General features: G+C 38.9%; 1 protein-coding gene across 2 annotated transcripts in view; it reads left to right on the top strand.

The window, feature by feature from the left end:
- Positions 1–19,505, top strand: part of JAG2 (jagged canonical Notch ligand 2) — a 68,092-nt gene extending 48,587 nt beyond the window's left edge. For both annotated transcript variants that reach the window (XM_061464162.1, XM_061464161.1), the window contains 15 exons: positions 571–744; positions 3,034–3,184; positions 3,429–3,593; positions 4,192–4,305; positions 5,672–5,785; positions 6,135–6,248; positions 7,111–7,227; positions 8,270–8,297; positions 9,308–9,393; positions 10,903–11,016; positions 11,221–11,336; positions 12,961–13,206; positions 13,621–13,752; positions 14,818–14,974; positions 17,203–19,505. In XM_061464162.1, coding sequence (XP_061320146.1) covers positions 571–744; positions 3,034–3,184; positions 3,429–3,593; positions 4,192–4,305; positions 5,672–5,785; positions 6,135–6,248; positions 7,111–7,227; positions 8,270–8,297; positions 9,308–9,393; positions 10,903–11,016; positions 11,221–11,336; positions 12,961–13,206; positions 13,621–13,752; positions 14,818–14,974; positions 17,203–17,675 — 2,301 coding nt within the window. In that variant the 3' untranslated portion in view covers positions 17,676–19,505. The remainder of the gene's footprint in view (positions 1–570; positions 745–3,033; positions 3,185–3,428; positions 3,594–4,191; positions 4,306–5,671; positions 5,786–6,134; positions 6,249–7,110; positions 7,228–8,269; positions 8,298–9,307; positions 9,394–10,902; positions 11,017–11,220; positions 11,337–12,960; positions 13,207–13,620; positions 13,753–14,817; positions 14,975–17,202) is intronic.
- The last annotated feature ends 6,279 nt before the right edge of the window (positions 19,506–25,784 follow it).

Here is a 25,784-nt window from a genome sequence, read left to right as displayed (position 1 = left end):
ATAGGCTGAGAAAGTTGGGGCTGTTCAGCCTGGAAAAGAGAAGGCTGAGACCTCATAGAGAAGAGAAGAGAAGGTGGAGACCTCATAGCAGCCTTCCAGTATCTGAAGGGGGCCTATAGGGATGCTGGAGAGGGACTCTTCATTAGAGACTGTAGTGATAGGACAAGGGGTAACGGGTTAAAACTTAAACAGGGGAAGTTTAGATTGGATATAAGGAAGAAGTTCTTTACTGTAAGGGTGGTGAGGCACTGGAATGGGTTGCCCAAGGAAGTCGTGAATGCTCCATCCCTGGTGGTGTTCAAGGCCAGGTTAGACAGAGCCTTGAGTGACATGGTTTAGTGGGAGGTGTCCCTGCCCATGGCAGGGAGGTTGGAACTGGATGATCTTAACGTCCTTTCCAACCCTAACTATTCTGTGATTTGCAGACTCTTGCACCATTTCAGAAAATAATTTTGTGGTGCTCTTGCTGTTCACAAATCCAGAATATAGAAATAACTTGACTTCCTGTGTGCAGGTTTTATCAATAAACAAATCTTTCTACATTTTCTTTTTTCTCCCCCCTCTGTGAAGGATGAAGTGAATGGTTACCATTGCTTATGCCCTCGTGGTTTCACAGGAAAAAACTGTGAGATGGAAACCAATGAGTGTGAAAGCAATCCATGCCAAAATGGAGGCCGTTGCAAAGACCTGGTGGATGGATTCAGTTGCCTGTGTTCACAGGGTTTTTCAGGAGTCTTCTGTGAGGTGAGGGCAGTGGTGAAATTACTGCGATACTTCTCATGGATTGAATTCTTTAGAGAAACATATCAGCAGGTTTAAATGGGAGTAACCCAAGGCTAAGGCATTACTAACTAATGTAGCTGTTACTTGATACTCTGAATTAGTAAATTTGTTGTGCAGTGCTGTCATAGTAGCTGTAACACTTGATTTTGCAGCCTGACAAAGTGCAAGTTGTTGCGTATACATGTTGGCACTCCTAAATGTTTAAGACTGCAAGTATTGCTTAAGCTTGAAACTTTTACCTTTGCAGTTTTCAGGACCTGTGGTTTTCTGCTCCACTAGAATGCTTTAGGTCTTCATCCTAATAACTCTGAAGTGTATAATTGAATTACCTTCCAAGTAATCCTACTGCTGTTGGTAAGAGCATCCACATAATTAAAAGCAGGCAGATATGCAAGTATCAGCTCTCAGATCTTTCTTTTTGAGATCATTTTGAGAAACATGTAGTTCTAGTGCTTAAATAAGATATGAAATACTAAAGTGCTAGAGATAATTCTAGTTCTTCCTAGGGAGAACATTAGACTTTTCAATGCAAAGTTATATTGCCCAAAATGTGTACTTTCTGGCTTTCACTGATAGCAAAATTCTTCTAAGTATTATGGCTTGCAAGACAGACATCAAGTGGAGACACTGGGTTGGAGTTTTGTTGGATTTCTTCCAGAGTTTTTCATGGAGGACATTGGAATGACCTCTCTTAAATGATGAAGTAATTTTATTCTATATTTGTATTATTAAAGGAACAATGCCCTCCTTTTATTCAAAATTAAAAAGGGTTGCAGATACTGACCAGTGTAATAAAACTGGTACAGTACCTAAAAGCTCATGTACCATTACATAAAGATCATAGCTTGAGTGCTCTACTCTTGGCTGATTCATACCATACCACGTAATTAAAGTTTTAGCAAATCTGTTTGAATAATAGGGGGGAGTTGGCTGCTTGCCTTGTGCTTGCCTTGTGCGTTGCAGGAAATGTCTACCATTGATTCCAGATGCTAAAGTACCAGCTACTTTGCATTGCAAAGGGGAAATTTACTGTAATGGAAGGAAACAAATGGAGACATCTGATAGAGGAGATCTGAGAATCTTTCTCAGACCTTAGCTATTTTGTGTAGCTTGCTTTGAATGTCCACATGAAAACATAAAATAGCCATGTAAGAATCTTTCTATTGCAGCTGGAATTGTACATGCTGCTCTCAGTTAAAAAGACTATTTGTGTTCCTTCTGCTTTAATTAGCTTTGGATATTTAATGTATTTAGCTAAGAACTACTAAAAGTAGTGAGCAAATCCACCACTGGACTTAGCTTTCTCAACCCTACAGACATAAAATTATCATGACAGATGTGAAGTAGGAAAAAATTACTTGAGGGGAAAAGGCAATCCTTAAGAATAACAACTTGGAGGAAAGATACTGTGATGTAACTATATCCCTTTTGGGGCCGCTTTGTGGATTTTGAGGCCAGTTTAGGGCGTCACCAGTCAGTGATCTTGTATGTCAGTCTAAGATGTAGAGAAGCAGGATTGTTTTGCTATTTGTCTGTTTTAAGGGTGATGAAAGCTAGGTTTGAATTTTACTTTTTGAATCAGATGGTAAGAAGTATTCAAAACATACCTAGTATTTCTGTGTGTAAATTGGTATGATGATAGTATTTGCAAGAATAAGGCCCCTGAGCAGCTTGGTCTAACTAGAGCTGCTTTGAGCAGGAGGTTGGAAGTAGTTGACCTCTAGAGGTCCCTTCCAAGCTATGTGGTTCTATAATAAATTCTATGTATTACTTGAGGTGGAAAGAGAAGTTGCTGTGGAGAACAGGGTTTATTGTTTGGTAGGATTTTTGAGTTCTCTGTATTTTAAGTGTGTTGTAGACCCAAAGTTGACAAGTGCATTTCTATTTAACTTGCATTATAGCACTTAGTATGTAGGTGTGAAGGACGGAGAAGTGACTTGTAATGATCCAGAATCATCACAGTAAGATGTCTTTTCATGGCTTGTTCTTTGCTAAGTTATTGCAAATGTGCTTATTCAGCCTCCTGCAAAGGAATGTTGTCTTAGGAGTGTCAGAAATGATCTATATTAGGATTGACTAAAGTAGCCTGAAATTTCTCAGCTGCAGGATGGAATGTAACATATATGATTCATAAACCTTAAAACTTGAGGTTCCTTGTACATTAGCTTCATCTGCATCTTTGGTGCACAGATAATGCTGCTTGCTCCTGGGAAAAGAAGCAGCTGGTGCTAACTGTGGCCTCTCTTACAGATGGATATTGATTTCTGTGAACCTAACCCTTGCCAGAATGGGGCTAAATGCTATGATCTGGGAGGAGATTATTACTGTGCCTGCCCTGATGACTATGATGGAAAGAATTGTTCTCATCTCAAGGACCACTGCAAGAACAATTCTTGTAAAGGTACCTGCTGTTTTCCAGAAATGCTTAATGCAGAAACATTTTTATTGTACTCAGTTGGACTTTGTGGAAGTGAGGCAGCCAGAAGAAATGCTTGTAGCCATCCTAAGTTTTAAAGAGGTAGAGGTAACTTAAACTTGAACATAGCTTTTAAATTGTGATTAGTTCTAATTTTTGGTTGACATTTTAAAAAGTAAAGACTGAATAGTGATACAGATTAATAGTCTGATGTACTTCTCATTCTTAGTAATAGACAGCTGTACAATAGAAGTCTTCACTAATGCTACTCAAGAAGGAATCCGTTTCATCTCATCTAATGTTTGTGGGCCTCATGGACGGTGTATTAGTCAGCCAGGAGGGAATTTTACTTGTGCCTGTGAAAGAGGCTTTACTGGAATATACTGTCATGAAAGTAAGTAAGAATTTCTTTTAGATTACTTTGTTGCTTTAAAACTCTTTTTTTGTTACGAAGCTTTACAAGCTTGAAACATCAAGGCTTTAAAAAATTTGTGTAGAGCATTGTTTCAGTTGTACTGCTTGAAATCTGCTTTTCTTTTTTTCCTGGTAACAGATGTCTCGTCTCTGTAGTGGTATATACTTCCTCTGTGAAGGAAAACTGGTTTTAGTCCAACTTGAATGCAAATGTGTCTGTGCCCATTACCTTTATGTACAGTCTTAAGAGAAGCCATGGTTTTTTCCAATATGGGAGTGATGCAGAAGGGACAGACACATTAACAGCGCAGCTTAGGAGCATGTGTAGTGCTGTTCAGGTGTTTTTTTGAACACCTGGATACTTTTGCCAGGTAAACTTAATGCTTTTGGTTCAACTTGATATGTGAAAGAAAATAAGTCTAGATACCTTACCAGGCTTGAAAACAGATGTTTGAGTTGTTGTAATGGAGGTACAAATGGAGTATAACTTTGCTCCTTTTCCTAGAGACACAAGTGTGTATAACTCCTGTAGGTAGGTGAAGACAGGCTATGAGCCATAATTGTTGATTTTGTCATAGATATCAACGATTGTCTTGGAAAACCTTGCAAGAATGGTGGGACGTGCATCGATGAAGTTGATTCATTTAGGTGTTTCTGCTCAAGTGGCTGGGAAGGAGAGTTGTGTGACACGAGTGAGTACTGCTAAACATAACAGGGTCAAATATTAACAGTTTTGCTGTAAGTTAGTGATGGTTGGCACATGAGTAATAATAATGAGATGGTTTCTCTGTTCTGCAATTACAGACTACCCAGTGTTTTCAGAAGACTCTGGGGTAGCAGCTCTAAAAGTCCTTTAAGAGGAATGTAACCTGATTCTTGGTTATAGTACAAGAGACCTCAGGAGGAGAGAATTGCTTTTTTTTTTCCTCAGAAGCAAAAGTGAATATACCCTGTTAGGGGTCAACTCATACTGCCTTTATTGCTTTAAGGATATACACTTTTTAGTACTTCCTGTACATAAAAGTTTGTCCCTTACCCAAACTACTCATACATAGTAGTTTCCAAACTTAAAGTTATTTTGCTTTAAGCCAGTTCAAGCTATAATGTGCTCTCACCTTATTGAAGGAATTTATAATCTTCATACCTATTTCTTTATTAAGAAAATAATAACTGAAGCCTGATTTTTTACTCTATATCATAAGTCAGTGTTTTGTAGTCTGGGTTCTGTGGAAGCAGGTGTTTACTCTTGCTGCCCTGGCTTGAGACATATTGGGCCTCAGCTGACAGAGAAGTGTACTAGGCCAGTTCATGGTTACCTCTGAGGAAACTGCAGTTGTTATTTTTTCTACTCTGAATGAAGCTGCTTCTAAAACATGACTACAAGGACTTGCTGAGATGTATTACAGGACATGTACTGATAAGATATGAAATGAAGACTGAGAAGCTTTTGGCAGGTGTCACTGTCAAAAGAGCTTTTTGTGTGGTCTAGATGAAGTTTGGCTTGGAAAAAATGTTCTACCTATTAAAATGTTTGTCTCAAGTAAGGAGAACTTTCTCTAAAATCCATGTATGTGTTTAATGCATGCATATGTTTAATATGTATACACATATATATGTGTATATAGATGGTTAAGCTATCTAACAGCATTTTCTCGGTGTGTGTTAGAAATAAAGCAGGACAGGGAGACTTAATTGCCTCATGTGGATGTCCTGGGTTGGGGCTCCTTTTACAGGACATTGTGGTCCCTATTAGAAAGTTTTCTCTGAAGTGCAGAATATGGCCCTTTGGAAAAATAAATCTGCACTGGTGCTCTACTAAGAAGCTGCAGTGAATAATACTTTTTCTCCTAAGCTGTCAAAGAATCTCTCATAATTCATGTTGTTGTGTATTAAATCAGAGGTTTTTTTCCTTGCTTATGTAAAGATAACCCCATTAACAATTAGGAATGTTCTTCCTAAACAGTATACAATGTATTGTCTTTATAAATGAGTATTTTTATATTTTTCTCATGGCCTTGGCTAGGCTGGATCATTTAATTTGAATAACTCTTTTTATAGATTTCAATGACTGTTCTCCTAACCCATGTCACAACGGTGGCCGATGCATTGATTTAGTAAACGACTTCTATTGTGAGTGTAAGAATGACTGGAAAGGCAAAACTTGCCATTCACGTAAGTGTTCTTTACTTTGATATTTAGTTTAGCCAAAGATTTGTTTTCTTTCTTCTCATGAGACAAGAGTTCCTGAAATTTAAAATAAAACAATTGCACTGAAATAATAGGCATATTTTCATTACCTCTTTCAGTTTCCCAGCAACAAAATGGAACATTTAAGAAATCTATTCCTTCATATAGTGAAAGTGTTACAAGAGACGCCTTAGATGTGATACAGCAAGTGGAACTCTGCATTTCTAGTTCTGTTGCATTTAAATATGAAAAGTAATTTTGCGATTAACATGTACCTGGTCTTAAAATTCAGCAACACTAATGGAAATTGAAACCGCTTTGTTGTGATGTATAGGTGACTACCAGTGTGATGCCAATACTTGTAGCAATGGTGGAACATGCTATGATGATGGAGATACATTCCGCTGTTCATGTCCTCCAGAATGGATAGGAAGCACCTGCAACACTGGTAAGCTTTTAAAATTTTCTACAGGTAAAGGCAGAAGTAGAGAAGTGTTTAAATAATGCCTGTTTTGTAAATAGGCACATTGTTGTTCTAGCTGTTCCAGTTGGCTGGTGACTGAGGTTTAGAGTAATTTCTTCCACTCACCTGAGGTGGTACTGATTTTCAGGAAACTGTTCTCTTCAGGCTGTTTACAGGGTCTTTTACTATCTTCTAAGCAGATTTGGAACACCTGTGTCTTGTCTTCTGTTAGTCTTTAGATACCATGTGTAAAAGTTTTCTTAGGAACTTAGTCTCCTGCTTTGCTTGAAGGTTTATAATGTGTATAAGTTTGTGACTGAGAAGCTTATGTGCAGGCAGACTTGGGAGAAAGGAAATAAAGTGGTTCTTGTGGACTTCCAGGGTTACTGCTTGCTCTAGGGAGCTACTCTTGATCTTTTGGGGCTTTGAATGTAGTCTCCATGATACATTTTTCTGAATATGAAACTTCCATCAGGACCAACAAGTTGTATGAAGGTAACTTAATAGGGATACTAAAGAGATTTTTAGATACAATTGCAACATTCAATCAAAATCTGAACTTTAACTCACTGCTAAAGTAAGAATGTAGCAGTATTTGAGGAATGTTTAGACAGATGGGGAAAAATTAGATAATATCTTTTATGAAACTTCATGGTTCAATTAATTGAATTGAAATGATGGTGGAGGTGAGAGTTGTGATGTAAGAATTTATGGAGTCTTTGAATCATCTTGTAAGTCTTGTACTGTTGACTTAAATGCTGTTCAGGGCTGTGATATTAACATATCTAGGTGATAAATACCATTTATTTTCTGTGCTAAATAGAGATTTTTTTTTCTCCTTTCAAAGCTAAAAACAGCAGCTGTATTCCAAACCCTTGTATGAATGGTGGAACATGTGTTGGCAGTGGAGATTCCTTTTCTTGCATCTGTAAAGAAGGATGGGAAGGACGTACATGCACACAGAGTAAGGGTTTTCTCCTTTCTTCCCCTGAATTCCCCTGTGCTATTAGGAGTGTCTGGCACAGAGCTGTTAACTGAAACAAAGCAAGTTTATAGTGTTCACATGCCAAAATATCTGAATCATTCAGGGTGGGAGGTAGGTAAAGATGATGATGCTCACGTAATGAATGAACAACTTGTCATGATTTTTTTTTGTACCTAGTCTGTGCCAAAATAAAACTTTCAGCCTTTCTACAGAAATACAAATTTTTGGAAATATGCAGCGTGAAAAAAACAAGTCCTTATAGAAATACTAATTTTAATAATGAAAACTGTGTAGGAAGGCAGGCAGTAGTGTATATTCCATCATTTTCTGAATTTAGAAATTAATTACTTTGACATACTAATCCAATTAGCTGGTTAGGTGGAGTAAAGCTTGCAACTTCTATTACTGTTGGGGAATTTTTTTGTTTTTTTGGGGGCTGTGGTTTTGTTTGTTTTTTTTTCTCATTGTGTAACATAAAGCAGGAGTGGGGAAGTCTAAATTTGAGCTCTGTTTTTGCTCTAAATCTATTGTGAAATTACTGTTGTATTGACGTATGCCCTAGTTATCTGTTTTAAAGCTGACGAGTGCTAAGTATAAATGCTAGCAATGAATTTGGAGCAGTTTATGGTGGGAAAGATTTGTTTAAGAAATCTGGCTAGTTCCACGTACATTATGTATAAAGTGCCAAAGCAGTAGTAGTTCTTTAGAAAGCTTTTAGAGCCTGGTTGAATTACCCACTACCAATACAACCAGTACCTTTTTCTATTTGTTATGTTGCCATCATGCTGCCTATCAAGATTGTGCTGTTGATATATCAAAATACACTGAAGTTGTGAAGTCAGGCATTTGTCAGTCTATTCATAAATGTTAAGGTCTGTTAGGTCTAACTGAACTTTCTTGGCAAGTGTGGAAGAAAATGTTTATTTCTATATTGGTCTTCTTTGCTTCCCTGAGCTATAATATAATATGTTAGACAACAAATATGCCACCAGTTATATTAGCTTGTATTATTTTTTTATAGATACCAATGACTGCAACCCCCATCCATGGTAAGTATGCAAACTTCAGTTCTGTACCTACTGTGAAAATAAAAGTGAGCACTGTAATACGGATTCCCATTCCAGATGAGAACTCTGTCCAAAAATAATTGAAGCCAACCTGTGTAAAAGTCTTAAAACATATTTTTTTGCCATGCCTTATCTATTCCTTGGCAGAAAAAAAAGACTACAAAACAATCCTACTTGATTCATGTGAAAAGGAAAAAGTATTTAGTGCTGTCTTTGTGCCAGAGTAAATTACTGTGATATGAAATGAATGAGACCTGTGAACATCTCAAGCACCTGCATCTTGGTTTTAGAATAAAAAATAATAAATTAAAACCTGTTAGTTTAAATGATTTTAGATAATATAAAAATGTCCTGCTAGATCAAATCTTATGTATAAATATGTTAAAACCAAAATTTTCTGGAGTATGCAATGGGAGTATTTCAGAAGTTGTTATTACAGTTGTAGGGGAAAAATGTGGATGAAGAGAACCAGCTACCTTATCTTTCTCTATCATCCATTTTGATGCAGTAACCTGTACTTCATATTTTAAAGAAAACCAGCCTTGCATAAGCTTAGGCTTTCTCCGTATTCACTTTACAGTGAGGTTTTATCTCCTTGAGTTCTGTTAATACACTTCCCCTCGCCATGCATGCACTTTTATAGGATGTTGCTGTTCTAACAGGTGACTAAGGCATATTGTTTATCTAATATTATGCTTTCTTTATTGATGGGAATAGACCATCCCCCTGAACAGCACCAGAAGGTTTAATTAACAAAGCTTTAATTAGAGACCAATGAAACAATGTAGAAGGCTTATTAAGTAGACTTATATTCTGAATTAGCAAGGACTTTTTAATTCTGTGTTCTTGAATGGTGAGAAAGTACACGAAGAGGGACAACAGAAATTTGCATTTAAACACACCACATGAGAACTGTCATTTTTGCTCATCTTTAGATGACTGAATCTACTCTGTGAATGCTTTGTGTAATAATAGGTTTGTTACTTTTACAGTTACAATGGAGGCATCTGTGTTGATGGTGTGAATTGGTTTCGATGTGAATGTGCACCTGGGTTTGCTGGCCCTGACTGCAGAATTAGTAAGTACCTGTATGGGTAAAGACCTCAAAGGCTGTACTATTCTGATGTACAAATCGGAAAGAACACCCTGTGACCCTTTTTGCATTAAGTTGGCTAAATTCTAAATACTGAAGCAGAACCCACCTGCCAGTCAGCCAGGTAGTAATACTTGTGAATAATGGCAGGTTATTTTCCTTTCTTCATGTCACTAAATGGAACTGAAATGAGTTGCTTAAAAAGCTTGGATTTTGCTGGATTTTGTTTGACAATTCTAAATGTTCTGGGGTACTGACTTCATAGAAGCTTAATTAAGTTTTAAGTATTCTTCTTGATAAGCAACTTATTAAAGAAGTTGAAGAAGAATATGGCCAGGTGTCCTGTTTAACATCAGAAACTGAAATACACTGAGACACCTCAAATGAAAACAAAAACATCAGGAGTGTTCTGCTGGCATATGAATAATGGAGCAGGGTGTGGTGAAGGTCCGTCAAAGCTATAAAATCTGTTACACTTCTGAAGGAGGCTAGAATAGAACCAAATGCCCTTCCACAACCATTTGGTATTTTGTATTGCTGACATGGGTGACAATTGCACTACATTTATCATGTTCGCTTTCTAAGTCCAGTCCTTTAAACACAGAAGATGAACTGATACTGTGCATCAGTCAAGAACTGGTGTTTAAACAGTTTTTGAGGGACTAGATGGGCCTTCATTTACAATAGAAGGAAACCTTTCAAAAGATGCTTTGCAAGGGAATGGTTGTGGTTGAAAATGAAGTAGTTGGTGTCCGTGGCTCACAACTTGACAGGTTGGTTTCTGTTGCCTTTGTTGGTAAACTGTTGTATAAATTACTATTGGTCACTTCCTCAGGATAACAACACATTACTGTGCATTTGAATGAACTCTGCTTCCTTGCCTCTTTCAATAGATTGCTATGCCCAAATCTCTGAATCTTTGCATATTGTTTGTTTGTTTTAGGCTTGTGCTAACTGTATGTATTAATCTACTCGCTATTTCATGGTTATTAAGAAAAAGTAACATCAGATGTCTGTTACAAACTCAACTATTACTTCTTCCTTATGGTGAACAGTATAAGAGTCGCTTCTTTTGAGCATTTTTGAGCCAATTCATTGTTCAGTTCTTGCATTGTGATAACTTCCTGAAAGCATGCGCTTTTCTAAGAAGCCTAAATGTCTTGAGATTGGTGCCAGAACAAGATGTGGGACTTAATTTCTGTAGCTGAATGTGGAGAAGACATTGGCACCTTCAACTGTCCAATACCTCTGCTGTGACGTGAGTCAGCATATGACTGCTGCTTTGATCACCAGAACCTCACTTAGGGTGCAGTTATGAGAAATCTGTTGGGTTACTGCTGAAATGGTAGAGCTATCCAATTAGGCGATTAATTCTGAAGCTTAACTGCCTTTTGCTTATTAAGAAAGCAGGTATTTACCAGATTATATCTTGGTAAATGTTTAATTACAATGTTCTATGCCCTTTCCATTGAGTTTTACCTACTTTCTGTCTAGATATTGATGAATGCCAGTCTTCGCCTTGTGGATATGGTGCCACTTGTATAGATGAAATAAATGGATACCGATGCACTTGTCCTCCTGGAAGAATTGGTCCTAGGTGCCAAGAAGGTATTCCTATATCTACTATCAATCTTTAACCCCAAACCCAGTAGGGTACAATATAGCCAGTGCAGAGTTTACATACAGTAGTCTGATGTGGAAGAAACAGTAGCTAGTATTTTTATTTTATTTAAATTTGTAAAGCTTCAGTAACTCATAGTGGTGAAGTGTCTGAATGAGTGTCTGTTCCCTTTTGGATTTTTTTTTTCCTAGTGATTGGAATTGGAAAGCCATGCTGGCTTAAGGGAATGACATTTCCCCATGGCAGCAGGTGGGATCAAGAATGCAACAGCTGCCACTGTTTGGATGGCCGTATTGACTGCACCAAGGTAGGTGTTTTGACCAATTTTTTTAAATCCTTCTGGCTGAAACAAGCTTAGTGTTCTTCATGTGCAAGTTCATTGGTGTGTCCCAAACTGCCTTTAAAAAATCTAATGACTTCCTGTAAAAAATACTTGTGGGATTGTCTCTAATCATAAGCTACTGTCCTACTCTCTACCTGCTAGAACAAGCTGTCTAAAAGCAGAAAGGCACTTTTGCAGAAAAGGAAGTATGAACTCGAATGGAATAGTGATCTTTGAAAGGATAACGAATGACTCTGCTAAATCTTTGCAAACACAGTTTTAGAGCTCCTAATCTTGTGAAACATTAGTTCCAAGATAAAGAACATGTAGGCAGAAAAGTTGTTTCAGCAGGTAATAGTTGCCTTTTTGTATTATGCTTCAGAAGGTTTATGAATTGACAAATGGCAACTTTTGTGTATTTATTCTTTAGTGTATTTATTATAAACTGTATCCTGGTGGTTGTGACTTAGGAAAAATCAGACTAGCCTAAATGCAGATTGAACGTGTTAATGTGTGCTCTAAGCCTTTCAGCTCTCCTGAGATAGGCTTCCTCAGTGGATTTGTGGTACCTGTGCAGCTTTATATCGCAGATGCAGAGAGACAAAATCAGTAAGACAAGTTGTAAGGCTAAGTGGGTGGCTTCAGATGAGCAGAAATAGCACTTGAAACCCTGTCTCACACGACAGTCTCCCACATTTCACTGGAAGCACCAGTTTAAAAACCTCTGGGTCCTATTATTATTCTATCCAGCCTTAATCTTACTTTGTTTAGCTAGGTGGGCACTGTAGGTAAAGTTATAACTCTTGCAGTTAGTCATTTAGAAACACTATTTTAGACCCTTTGTGGTGTTGTGATTTCAAGTTTGAGATATCTTCAGAAGATAACAGTACATGAAGGTAACTAGAATCTCAGAAATTTTTGTGTGGTAAATATGGGCAAATCGCCCATATGTGGTGTTCAGTTCTTTCATGGAATAAACATGATTTCTTGCTGACAATTTTGCTTTAAGAAATCCGTAAGTACCCAAACTAATAGCTGTATAGAATTTACTGTATAGAATCTTCAAGGCTACATCATGAAATAGAGTGGTTTGGAAGCTTGCTACACCTCAGTGACTTGGTATCAGCATACTGTTTTCTTTTGGGAGAGTGGTTGCAATGATAGTGCTTATCACCAATGTGCATCAGCTCTTAATATCTTCAGTGTTCTGTGGCATGGATTGCAGTATAAATATTGAAGAGAAATTAATTCTTTTGGAGAGGTGTGTCTCTTTCTAGATTATAGAAGCTTAGGTGACTAGTTTAAAATAAATGCTTGAACTTCTGTATAACTCTGTTATGGGGGACAAATCCGTAAGCCTCCAAGGAGATATGGCCAGTCAGTGATGTTTTGGGTAATTCTTACAGTTTTTACTCTTTTGTCCATAGAATGTATCTTTGTGCAAGAGCAACTCCATCTCCTACTAGGACTGCAGCAGTATTGAAATAGAATTAATTTTTTTCTTTTGCAGTCAGTAGTAGATCATGACCATTTTATGAGAATGGCTTATTTTGATTTGATGCATAAATGCAATTAACTGCAAAAGTACTTTGTTCTTTTTAATTTCTAGGTGTGGTGTGGGAAAAAGCCTTGCCTGTTACATAGACACTGGGATAATTCAAATAACCAGTGTCCCATGGGTCAAGAATGCCGGGAGAAGTATATGAAATGTTTTCAGCCACCATGCACGGACTGGGGAGAATGCAGTGCCTCTGAACCTCTGCCTGCCAATATCAAGTGTCTGCCTAATTCTGGATACTTGGACAATGACTGTGCTAGAATTACTTTAATTTTTAATGGAAACAAAGTCCCCCAGGTGAGGGCAAAATTATGACAAGATATGTAGGGATATGTTCCCTGTCAAAGCTTGGAAGATTAATGTTTCTAATATGATTTTTGCCATCATAAACTTGCTAAATTTATTGTTAGACTCTTCTGTTGCTATTAATTGTGCTTTGTCTAAAAGGGTGAGGCAGAATAAGGGTTTGTGCTGAATATTTTATTTTCTTTAAATCTGAAATAACTACTTTCTCACATTTCAAGAGGGGCTCACACTATACTGTGGTAGTCGTGTAAGATCAGTTTCTCACCCTTCATTTTAAAGCCCTTTCTTGCTGCCCTCTTTGCTGCCTTCATCAGGTCTCAGTAACTGCAAAAACCCTGAAGATGCTTAATTTTCTGTACTATTTTTTAGTTAAAATAGTCATACAATCTCCTTTGCTTCTAACAGGGTACTACAACTGAAAATATCTGTTCTGAAATCCGGTATTTACCAGCTACTAGGAGTGTTTCTAGGGACAGAGCTCTGATAATATTATGTGATCTGTCGTACTCCACAGAGAATGCAGTGGAAGTTGCTATTGTAAGTATGAGTCTTGTATTAATATACATAGAATTATTTTTTTCTTATTAGTTTGAGCTGGGGAAGAGGTGGTTTAAGCTTGTTTCACTTCAGTGCAGTTGCTGCAATCTGTGGCTTAGTCTGACTGCAAAGCAATTTTGTGATCTGGCTATTTCCTGTAATAGTAGATAGTTAAAACTGCAGGTTTCATTAATGACAGAAAGCTACCACAACCTCCTGATAAATTATTCTGAAGTCTAATTCAGCTGAAATTAGTGAACAGCTGCCTATCTTGAAATCCTGGGCTACTGACCTTCTCAGTAAGGAGGTACAGTTGCAGGTGGCTGGATTGAATCTTATGAAGAAGTTTCTGCTGTACATATGCAGTATGGTTGCTGGAGCTGTTCATGGCAGGGGGCGTTGGAACTAGATGATCTTAACTAGATGGTCCTTTCCAATGCAAACCATTCTGTGATTGTATGAAATACATAAGTAGGAAGTGGAAGGAGGTATAATTTGAGATGAAAGTAACCGTTGCCCTATTGAGATAAAGACTTGCTTTAGAAGCAGGTGAACCCAGTCTCTCAGTGCTTGTGAATTGCTTAATTTCCAAGAGTGAGTTAATTTTTATAAAATGTTTTATCCAGGCAAAAGCTGAATTGTCTGCCTCTGAGTACTGTAAATAATGTGCTGAGCCATGATGCAAAAAGCAAAGTGTATGGTATAAATACAGCAGACTGTTACTAGTCCAAGCTTCTATCTAGATAATCCACATGTCTTGAAGTAGTCCATACTATGACTAAGTTTAGCTCAGCAGTGTAAGTAACATGGAAGTCAGCTGCCGTTTATTTGAGGTATGCTAGATTATCAAGTAGGCATGTTATCCACCAGGTCTTGATGCTGCCTCTGCAGTCTGGATAGAGACAGCCATGCTATTGCTACAGTAAACTTTCTGAGGGTACTATTTGTAACTACTGTAAATTCAGCCTAGTGAATTCAATTAAGATGTAGCTAGATTTAAGAAGTAGATTTCCACAGTTAGGCGATCACAATAACTTCCTGGTTTTCCTCTTCTCTCCCTTTTAGTCTTTTGTCCCGCATCGAGATGAAGAAGATAATAGTCTCATACAGAATGCTGCTAATATAATAGTAAATGCGATCACTAAGCGGCAAAACAGCACTGTTATGTTGGCGGTAACTGAAGTTAAAGTAGAGACCATTGTTGTTGGGAATTCATCATCAGGTAAGATTCCCAATGCATGCATCCTCTGTGTGAGCATTTTCTATTCCCTTACTGTCAGTCTTATCTTTACATGTTGGGGAAAATGATAGGTTGGGTTGTTTGTTTAATTAATTGCTATTACTAATTGAAGTGAGTGGCTTTAAAATCAAGGTTCTGTGCCTATGCGCAAGTTTAAACTTAACCTCGTCTCTTACATAGTATTCCCACCTACCCTTGCCACTGTTTTGGCCCTGACTCCCAACCCTATTCTCCAGTCTAAGCATATCTTTCACAAGATCAGAAGTTCTTTTAATGGACTGTTCAAATCCTTTCCAGTTCTCCTGCGTTAACCTTAACCCAACCTCATCACTTGAGGCTGCTGTGCTGTAGGAGCTGAGACTCTGAAGTAATAAAAATATGGTGAGAGCAAGGACACATAGTGTGATACCAACTGTCTTCTGAAGCACTTACGTATTTTTTGCCTTAAAAAGAGTTAAAGATGTGTAATATCTTCCAATAGTTAATCATGATAATGTAAAACTTTGTTCTCTTTCAACATGTGCTTCTCACTAGTACACAGCTGGTTTAAAAAGTAATGGTCATTTCTCTTAATGAGGATATGGTGTGATTGGAGAGATCTTTATCTCTGAATACTGCCTCTCCAAGAGCGATGCCAGAATAAGCAATTGAAGATTTTGTATGCTTGTGTTCCTCTGCCTAGGTGAGGTGGGAGATGCTCTTGTTGGAAGATCTCTAATAGGCTCAAGTTCAACTAAGCCCCAGAGTGGAAGTCTTACAATGGTGGGAGGCCCTCCCAACTCCTTCCCAAACATAATCTGCTGGAAGGTCTTCCACCCATAGTCCAAACAATTAGTAAATTGCCAGGTTCTGCTTCCCTTCTGTTTCCCTTCTAGGGAATGCCTTTAATTTGTTAAGGCCTTTGCCATAGTGATAGTTCTTCAGATCTCCTGAAGGAGTGTACCAGCTTTGTTCTTTCCTTGAACAGAAATTGTGTAGACATGAAGATTCAAGCTGAGTCTCTGACATACCTCAGCTGCTTTCTTTTGATTCTGTGTTAAATGCTAGGCCAGAAGGGATGGGGATTACTTTGTCTCCCACCTCAATACGATTCAAAGATTCTCCCAAGGAAGTGGATAGACTTCAACATCTTGTAGCTAGGGGTAGAGAATGGTTTCCAGACTCCTCACTTTAACGTAGATGCTCAGTACTGACTACTGGCCCCTAGTCCTTTAATAGGAGATTTTATGAAATAAACTGTAACCTGGACTAGTATTCCCTGACTTGGTTTGTTTTCCTGTTAGCCCTTAATTGGGTGAGGTAGGTGGAAACCTGTTATAAAATGTGGCATAAAGCCCTATGTCTGTGTTGAGAATCTCATTTCTGTGGGATGCACAAGTATCTAGATGGGGGTGATCATTTAGACATAATTGATTTCCTCTAGCTTTAAGGAAAAAAATATTCTGAATCTGGAATCTTTATGCATACAGGAATGGTTTTCTAAAAAAAATAACCTGGGTCCGTGTGGCTGGGAGAGCACTAGTGGGGTTTTGTAACTGGAATGTGGAGAAAAGCAATTGCCTCAACTTATTTTGTTTATTCATTGAGCAGTGAAGACTCTTATCTCTAGTGAAAATCTGATGGTGTCTTACTCTGAAGTAAAACAAGAATACCCTAAAAAGTGCATGACTGATTTGGTTACATAGCTCTAACCTGAAATTTTTTTGAGATAGCCGATACATAAATGTCTGTGGACTTGATGGCAAAGGACTCTTCTTTCTGATATGCAGGATATATTTCTTGCAAGTGCTAGTTCTTCTAGAGCAATTTAGAGGCATAGTACTCTCTTTAGCCTACCTCCTACAAGGATAGGCTCATTTTTTTTCTTAAGAATGTTACTGAGGTTTTTCTTGGCTGGTTAGCATAGATGCTTGTCAAAGAGGTGCTGCTCATACAACCAGTTTGTCTGTTGGAGGGGAAAAATCTCCAGTGTAACATCATTAAGCAGGAAAAACTCTGCCTTGGTGTAAGTTGGTAAAGCACATCTCTAGATGGAGTAGTGTGTTCAAACAGTTATTGTTGTGCTTGTAATGGCATCTTCCTCCTAAAAATCTTTCTAGTGATAACCTGTAGTTATGTATGGATACTTCTTTTGGAGATGCCCAGTGCTATATATCTAGTTTTATTAACTCAAGTCTTTGATGTTTTTGTGTCTTTCATTTGCCTTCTAGATTATTTAGTTCCAATTCTTTGTGCGGTATTTAGCATTGTATGGCTGACTTGTATAATCATCTGCGTGTGGTGGACTCGGAAGAGAAGAAAAGAGAGAGAAAGAAGTCGTCCTCCCAGAGAAGAGGGTGCCAATAATCAGTGGGCACCTTTAAATCCCATACGAAATCCTATAGACAGATCTTACAGTAACAAAGACATTCGTTATGAATGCAAAAACTTCATATCTCCTCAAAAAAGAACTTGTGATGCAGTAGAGGAGTATGTAGAGTATGAGGAAGAGGAGGATGAAGAGGAGGAAAGAGATGAGGAAATGGACAAATTCCTCTCTCACAAACTTGCAAAGCCTTTGCCCACAAAGGCACCTGACACATCAGAGAGCAGTCCAGTAAAGAAATCCCATCAAATAGGCAAAATGGACAACAGATCTGTAAAAAATGTGAATGCATCAAACTTTGAAGGCAGTAGAGACTAACCTGTATTTGGAATGTAGGCAGACTGTGCCTACCCTTACTGGGGAGGGGAAAAATTAACATCTCCACTTTGCATCAAGGACTAAAAATATCTGGAGTCAAATGTTCATAGTTTCTTTATTTTGCGTAAAAAAAATAAATAAAAATAATAAATAAAATTTATTTTGTTTCTTTAGCCTTGTATAAATTATTCAATGACTGTCAGATGAAAAAAATGAGTAATCTTTGATAGTTGCTATTTTTGTAAAGTTTACTTATAATACACTCGCTGTGTGGCAGAGGAGAGGTTGTATTTTCAATATGTGTAAAGTTTATTACAAAAGACTGTACACTGTTTACAGAATGTATTTCTTTTTATTACTTGCTCTAATTTAATGGTGGCTTTAAAACCTCCTGGTTGAGGAAATTGTGTGAACTTTAAACTGCTTTCTTGACTTTAAATCTCTATTAATGGCAGCTCACTGCACTTGTTACGTTAGTAGCTTCTCTAAGATTTTTCCAAATTTGCCTTACACACTTTGTAATAGGAACAAAAAATATTATAGAGATCTTTCAACTGTGGATTAAAAGTGGCCTTTTTATTTCTGTTGAATTACTTTAGAATTGCAGTATTGAAGCATGTGACAAGTGCCTTGAGATTAAACTTTTTCTATAGCAACTGTCAAAGACTGCCATATCAATATAGTAAAATTGTGAGAACTCTAGGTTCCCCAACTGACACAGTTTATTTTCTAATAGTTAAAGTGCTTTTTTTCTGTAAATATGTACATATTAAATGAATCACTCTGTATATTTGATTTAATAACTTAAATATTTTGGTCTTTTTTTTTACATGTCATTCCTTTTAATTTATGTTGCAGAAAAAGGAGGCTTTATGGCAGTTTATAAGACTTTTTTTGGTATTATGTCCAGATTAGAAAATGATGTTAATACAATCAATGTTAGGAATCTGTTGGTCATTTGTATTTAGGAGCATAACCACTTGTGTGTAAATAGATCCAGAAATGTTTGTTTATCCCCACGTTCAGTCCATCTCAAGAACACTAACAGGTGCATCTACTGTACAGTACCAACATGGCGAGGCATTGTTTTTCTTTGTGAATATGTTAATTACATGTGGTATTACTTTTTTTGCGTTTAAATACAGGCCTAATGAAGGGAACAATATTTTCCTCAATCTTGTTTCTGTTGTGCTTTATTCATCTTTTGCTCTAAAGAAAAAAGGTTGGCAAGCTCAGAGGATGGGAGTACCACATTAGAGAGGGGTATTTGTCACGGAAGGCTTATGCGTTTGTTCTTGGGGCTTTATTTTTTTTTTAAAGGCTTTTATTATTGCTATTAACTGGGCAAACTATAAGTTTATTTTACTTACTGAAGAAACATAACACTACGTACACCTAGTTACCCTACCAGTGTGAGAAGCGGACGTTTGAGAGTATAAACTCTGGCCCATGAACAATGTAAACATGAATGTTTTGAAATCAGTTATTTTATACAGGAACGCAGGATTTGCTTTGCAGGATCTTCTGTTTTAGTACATTTTTTGACATGTTCTTAAAAAAACTTTCAGAAAAGAAACTATTTATTAAAAGCATTTTATAATGGTGTTTGTTGTAACTTTTTTACTTGTGCTAAATATTCAGAACTTATTTTGATAACCTGGTTAGGAGTTAGTTTAGAAAAGGGTACTATCCTTCTCATGTTCCCCAGTATAATCCTGAGTATTTAAACCAAAACCACTTCTTTTTTTTTTCTGCTACTCTTGTAACTTTTTGTACTGTAATGCTGCTGTCTTCCATAATCTAATAAAATGATTCCCTCATTGTGTGTAAGATACTTCAGATTGTGTTTGCTTTCTAAGCGCTTGGAGTTCTGATGTGATGAGGCTAAATGAAGGACGAGTGACAGTCCTGATTTAATACAGGGTACTTCCTGTAACCTTATAGCCTGCACAGAAGTGCCAATACTTCCCCAGCCAGCTTAGCAGTGTTGTCCTCTGCCCACTGCTGCAGCACTGACTGCACAGGACGTGGTATCATCCCACATGGGTCTAGAGACATGGACATCTCCAGTACCTGACCCAGGAGTCTCCCTGCGCTGCCTCTTTAAAAAGCACAAAGACTGGTTTTAGCTGACAGGTACTGACTGTGTGTATGATGTGCCTTTTTTGAAAGCTGCTGAATAGAGGCTTGTGGGAGCACTATCGCCTTACTTCCTTGGGTGATAAGAGAGCAGTTCAGGCATGCAGGGATGTGAGGTATTCTTGACAAATTCAGTTGGGTTTTAAAGTAATACCTTTCTATTCTATTCTGCAGCCATTCCAGCCTTTTATTTGTCATGTTTCAGTTCAGTAGGTCTATGCCTGTTTCTTACGGTGACTTCAATAGCTTTTGTATAGAATATTCTCTGTAGTAAAAGGTAAAATCTTACATAGGGTAATGTGGAATATGAAAGTGGAATTTTCTGTAATAGCTGTCAACCTCCAAAGTAGAATTCTAGACCTTAGCAGAGCTTTTATTCCGGTCATCATACAGTTACCTTGCTATTTTTCTTGGAGTATTGGCATGTCTGTATCTTGAAAATCAAATTCTATTGTTATCTTTTGATTTTCACTTTTCAAATGTGTCTCCTGTCCTTGACAAATGGCTGATGGGGAGCAGGAATCTAAAGATGGGATAAAGAACCAACTTTTTTTTTTTCATTGGTGACTTCCTAAAATCAACCCCATGGTGCCTTGAAAAAAGACTTAGTGACTGCTGTTAGCTCCTCAGAAATAGCGGGAGCAATGCTATAACTGCTCAGGAGAGTGACAGGTTTGAACAATGTCTTTTTGTAAGGTTTGCTATTCTCAGAGGCTGCAGTTACTTGTGTGTCCCTGCTCCAGAGAGCAACTTCCAATACTCAAAATGTACTTAAAATAGCTGAGAGAATGCTTCTTGTTGGAAGTTTTACGTGAATGCAAATCAATGTAGTGCGTGTCGCTGCTGTAAGCAAAGGGAGAAATAGTAGGGGGTTTTATATACATTGAAAATGAGGCTGTTGCTGTTCTGTCATGCAGCGGTGAGCTCATCCACTGCTCCTGAAGGTACTAGTTTGGCTTCTTGCCCATTACTGAAATGCTGTGTAAAGTAGTGGCATCACAACAGTGGTCATCCGCCTCTGCTCCAAACAAAGGGTCAGAGCATTCCCCTGTGGCTGATAACGTGTCCAGGACGTGATCCCCTGGGGATTCACAGAGCCAGCATGAGCAAGTGTTCAATGTGGTAGTGCTGCTTGCCCGCCAAAATGGAGAATTATTTTATGCCACCTTCATATGATGACCAAGGGCAAGTTATGTAGACTGAGATAAATGAATTATATGAAATAAGATTAATAAAAGAGGAGGGTGAACAAAAAGTAAACTTCAATTTGCTCTATTTAACCTGGATCTTTTAAATGCAGATTTTATTTCTGTGCTGCTCCTAAATTAATTGCATATCTTCTCCACTTGCTCCCTATCACCTTATTCAGTAGTTTTGTTTCTATTTTACTTATTCTTACACAGAATGTTGAACTTGTATGTGTCAAGTTTTTGCTGGTGCACATGTGCTAAGCAATATGTTACTTTCAGAATAATGTCTTTTGAAATCTACATGATGAGGAAAATTAGTGAATGGGCTCCTCTTTGAGATTTTTCTAAGTAAAGAGTGGTTCCGGGTAAATTTGTTTTCTGTGATGTTCTTTTCAGGATCTGATGCTAACCTGAAACCCTTGGTGAGCTCAGTTCTTTTGACTATTTGCTGTTGTCTGGCTTGTTCTCCAGCAGACCATGTAATTGGTCCTTTTGAGGCCAAGCAGTGCTTGGATGGAAGTTATTTTGCTGTATGAGCAAGCTTGCTGCTGCCCCATACTTCTTCAAGAACAGCCTAAGAGTTGAAAGGCATTTTAGTCACTGACTTGAAAGCTGCAGAGGACACTAGTTGCAATGCCAGTTGTGAGGTAGCTTGGACAATAAAGGATTCTGGTATTGTGGAATTAAATTGTACAGGAATTTAGGTTTAATTTGGTCATGCACTGTATCTCCGTCTCGCTGTTCAGAAGTGCTGATGGTTGTCATAGTCCTTTGGATGCAACAGAGGAATGGTGAATATGAAGAAAAGCTTGAGTAGCTTGTGAACCGTCCTAGGCAGTTCTCATACCTTCTATTAGACAGTCTAGCTGTAACCTTTGGGGGCTGCTAGTGAGTGAGGAGGGTTGGAGGTTGGCTTTGCTTTTTCTCTGTTCTCAGCAGTAAAGTAGGTGTTTGAGTTACTCTTGGTTGGAATCTTACTCTTGCTTTAGGAAAAAATAAGTAAATCTCAGACTTGCTCTGTTCAGTGCTGCAAAGCGGTTCCTAACTAGCCTCTTGTCTTTATTTCATCACAGATGGTGACTTATAAAATAGTAAAGGAACAAAAGGTTGCCTTGGGAATAAAATATGACTAAATCTTTCCCACGTTCATCCCTTTTAAGCACCCATTCTCATGCACACAATGTTTCAATACAAATATGTGGAAATTTTTGCTTTTGCTCTGTATTCAAGTGATTTCTTTCAGCATGATAGGGACATGGACTAAGAGCAAAAACCTCTCTCTTCAAGCACTTGACTGTAAACATCTGCTTGTGATCAAGTGTTTATAAATTAATGTCCTAAGTAATATTCTTAAATAGGATGTTTTGGTTTTTTCTGTTTCCCCTGCATGCATAGCTAAGTTTCATGGTTCATTGGGTCAACTTTTCCCCTGCAAAAACTACTAAAATCTGGGTGGTTTATATTAATCTCCTTTTTATACTGTATGTACTACTTCTGAATCACAAAAAAAAAAACAGATTGTACAGAGAAGTGTGTGTGTTCATAGCACTTACGAGCACTGGTAAGTCAGTCTTACCAATTCGTTGGACAGAGACCCAATGCTCCTGCCTCAAAGTTAACAATCCAGGTTATTTGTAGAGAATCAGCATGATTTGCACAAGGTATGCAATTTCCCAAAGACTTAAACACTGCAATTGTGATTCTTGCTGCCAGTAACAAGTCCCATAGTTCATACCTATAACCTGTTCCTACAGCTGTGCAGATGGAGCACATACGCCTCAGAGTACCTTGAAGTATCTTTATGAAAGGTGTATATAAATCAACTAGCTTGGGTGAAAAATGACCAGGTGTTTAGAAACTCATAGGAGATAGTTTAGTTTCTTCCCCTGGCAATAAAGCTGCTTCAACTTTTCCTAGACGGGCAAAAAAATCATGGAAAAAAATAGACTGTGTTTGGGAGGTGTTATACTTCTGTGTTGGATGGACCATTTTGTGGATATGGAATTGGCTAGATGGTTGCACTCAGAGATGTGGTCAATGGCTCAGTGTTCAAATAGAGACCAGTGGCTAGTGGTGTGTACCTCAGGGGTTGGTATTGGGACCAACACTGTTTAACATCTTTGTTGGCGACATGGACAGTGGAATTGAGTGCACCCTCAGCAAGTTTCCCGATGATACCAAGCTGTGTGGTGTGGTCAACACACTGGAGGGGAAGGGTTGCCATCCAGTGAAACCTCCACAGGCTCAAGAGCAGGACTCATGTGAACCTCATGAAGTTCAGCAAGGCCAGGGGCAAGGTCCTGCACCTGGATTGGGCAGGACCTGAGGGAGAAGGACTTGAGGGTGTTGGTTGAGAAGAAGTTCAACATGACCTGGTAGTGCGTGCTTGCAGCCCAGAAAGCCAACTCTATGCTGGGCTGCATCAGAAGAAGCTTGGCCAGCAGGTCCAGGGAGGTGGTTCTCCCTCTCTGCTCTTGTGAGACTCCATCCATATTACTCTTCATAACAGCAGAGATATAAAGAATCTTCTTTTTCAGTGGTGGATAAGGCAGAAGAATCACTTTGCAGATGTGTGACAATCCTGTAAGGATGCAAAACTGATTAGTCACACTGTCTTCTGGTCTATGTGTTCTCAAGCTAGAATATTGCTTTCAAGTGTTCTGTCAAAAAAAAACAACCAAATGCAAACCCTTCAGCCCTGGTTGGTAGGGAGGGACTTGTTAACTTGTAGATCTTTCTCAGCTGCTATTCTATCTTTTCTCCCACCCATCTGAAGGAGGCTTGGCTTAGAGAGGACTTCTCCCTGTGGCAGATTTGCTGTGTGATAGGCTACATATGAAAGAAGGTTGAGCAGGGAGCTGTGGAGCAGGTTTGGAAACTGCTGTGGCAGCAGCCTACATAAGGCCCTTTGAAGGCTTGGCCCATGATTCTGGGCATAACCTTGCCTGTTAATGAACAAAGCCCTACCTGTGGGTGGGAGTTGATTCAGCCACCAATTGTACTGATGCAGATCAAAGGCCCATCTACCTAGTATCCTGTGCCGTGCAGTGGCCAGCGGAAGACTCTTACAGAAACTGCAAGAAAGCAGCAAATTGTGGCATTAGCTGTCCTTGTAGCCATCCAGTTTCTATAAATTAGTGATTTAGGGGCTTCCTGATGCCTCTCCAGGGCATCATATAATCTTTTTGCGCTTTAGGTCTTCATTGGGTGGAAAAGTGCTTCCGTTGTGAACCTATTCCTTTGCAGAGTGTTTTTAAATACAGCAAGCAGTTATTCCCTCTCTACCACCTCCACCACATTTAGGATTTACAGTGCAGACACTCCTCTACTTCCTAAATCCTAGGGTTCAGAATCCCAGTCTCTAATGTCTCCACTTGCAGAGATGCTGTTCCACATCTCTAGCCGGTCTTCCTGCTCTTCCAAATTATTCTCTGCCACTTTTGAGTCAGGATGACCAAACTGAACAGTATCTGATGCATGGGCACCCCACAAAAACCAGCACTGTTCTCTGTTTGGTTCAGATCCTTTCCTGACAGTCCTGGTGGGTTGGTCACTTCTTGGCCCCTTCTGGTTTCAAGGCTGGTGGGGAAATGAAGGCAGTTGTTTCATGCCTTGGCTTTTCATGTGCCTGGTTCTCATTAGAGAGAGGTTGCAAAGCAGTTTGGAGTGTTGGGGTCCCTGGAGAAGCTTACTGTGCCCATGAGTGTCTGTAAGGAGCAGCACCAGGAGGTGGGGTGAGGAGGTCCATGCTGTGCCTGAGCACTGCAATCCTATTCATTGTGGGGGTAGTGTATATGCAGGTATGTCAATGGCCAGAACTTGTGTAGAGAAGGCTACTGGAAAAACTAATGCTACAGACTCCTCAGCAGAGAGGAGGCTAAAAAGAACATGGGCATCAGTGAGTGTGAAAGAGGACTGTGTTTCAGGGAACATCAGCAGGATCCAGAGATGAAGGTTAGGTAGTTATCACATCGGTTCATCCCTCAATTTCTGTGCTGCTGAAGAGCTGTGCAGCAAGTCACATCTGGCACAGTCTTTCTCAAAGTGGTGTATTCACAGCCCTGTGCTCTCCAAAGTGAGGCCGCAGTGGCCATGTTCATGCTGCACCACCAACACTCCTGGTTTGCTGTTGAAGAAACAAAAGAGAGAAGGAAGAAGGGTTGGGTGGCTGGTGGGATGGCTGTTGTCCTGTGCCCAGCCCTGGGCAGACACATGGTTGCTCCAGACAGGAGAGCAGCCTGGATGGATCCTCCACACTGTTACCTGGCAGAGAGCAGCAGCTCCTCATCATCACTGGGCTGCCTGTTAATAAAAGCTTGCCCACATCTAAGAGCTGCTGCAGATAGCTCATGGTTTTAGGAAGAGACGAAATAGCCTGGCAGGGCTTTTCCAGGTCCTGGTACCTGCCAGTGGTGGAAAAAGCAGCGACATCACTCAGACACGGCTAAAAATTACCATTTTGTATATTTAGGACCTGCAGTTTCATATAAAGTTCTAAGTGTTACATTGGTTTGAAATAGAATATGATAACTGTCGTGAAGAAAGGGGATGTCGCTCCTTTTATCATGGAATCATAGAATAGCTAGGGTTGGAAAGGACCTTAAGATCATCCAGTTCCAACCTTCCTGTCATGGGCAGGGACACCTCACACTTAACCATGTCACCCAAGGCTTTGTCCAACCTGGCCTTGAACACTGCCAGGGATGGAGCACTCACAACTCCTTGGGCAACCCGTTCCAGTACCTCACCACCCTTAAAGTAAAGAGTTTCCTCTTTATAT

This window comes from Pezoporus flaviventris, unplaced genomic scaffold (assembly GCF_033815535.1).
Source record: "Pezoporus flaviventris isolate CSIRO_AGI_PZ_B2104156 unplaced genomic scaffold, CSIRO_AGI_Pfla_v1 ptg000036l, whole genome shotgun sequence".
Lineage (NCBI taxonomy): Eukaryota > Metazoa > Chordata > Aves > Psittaciformes > Psittacidae > Pezoporus > Pezoporus flaviventris.
Note: the sequence above shows the minus strand (reverse complement) of the source record. Positions and strands in the feature narration are given on the sequence as shown.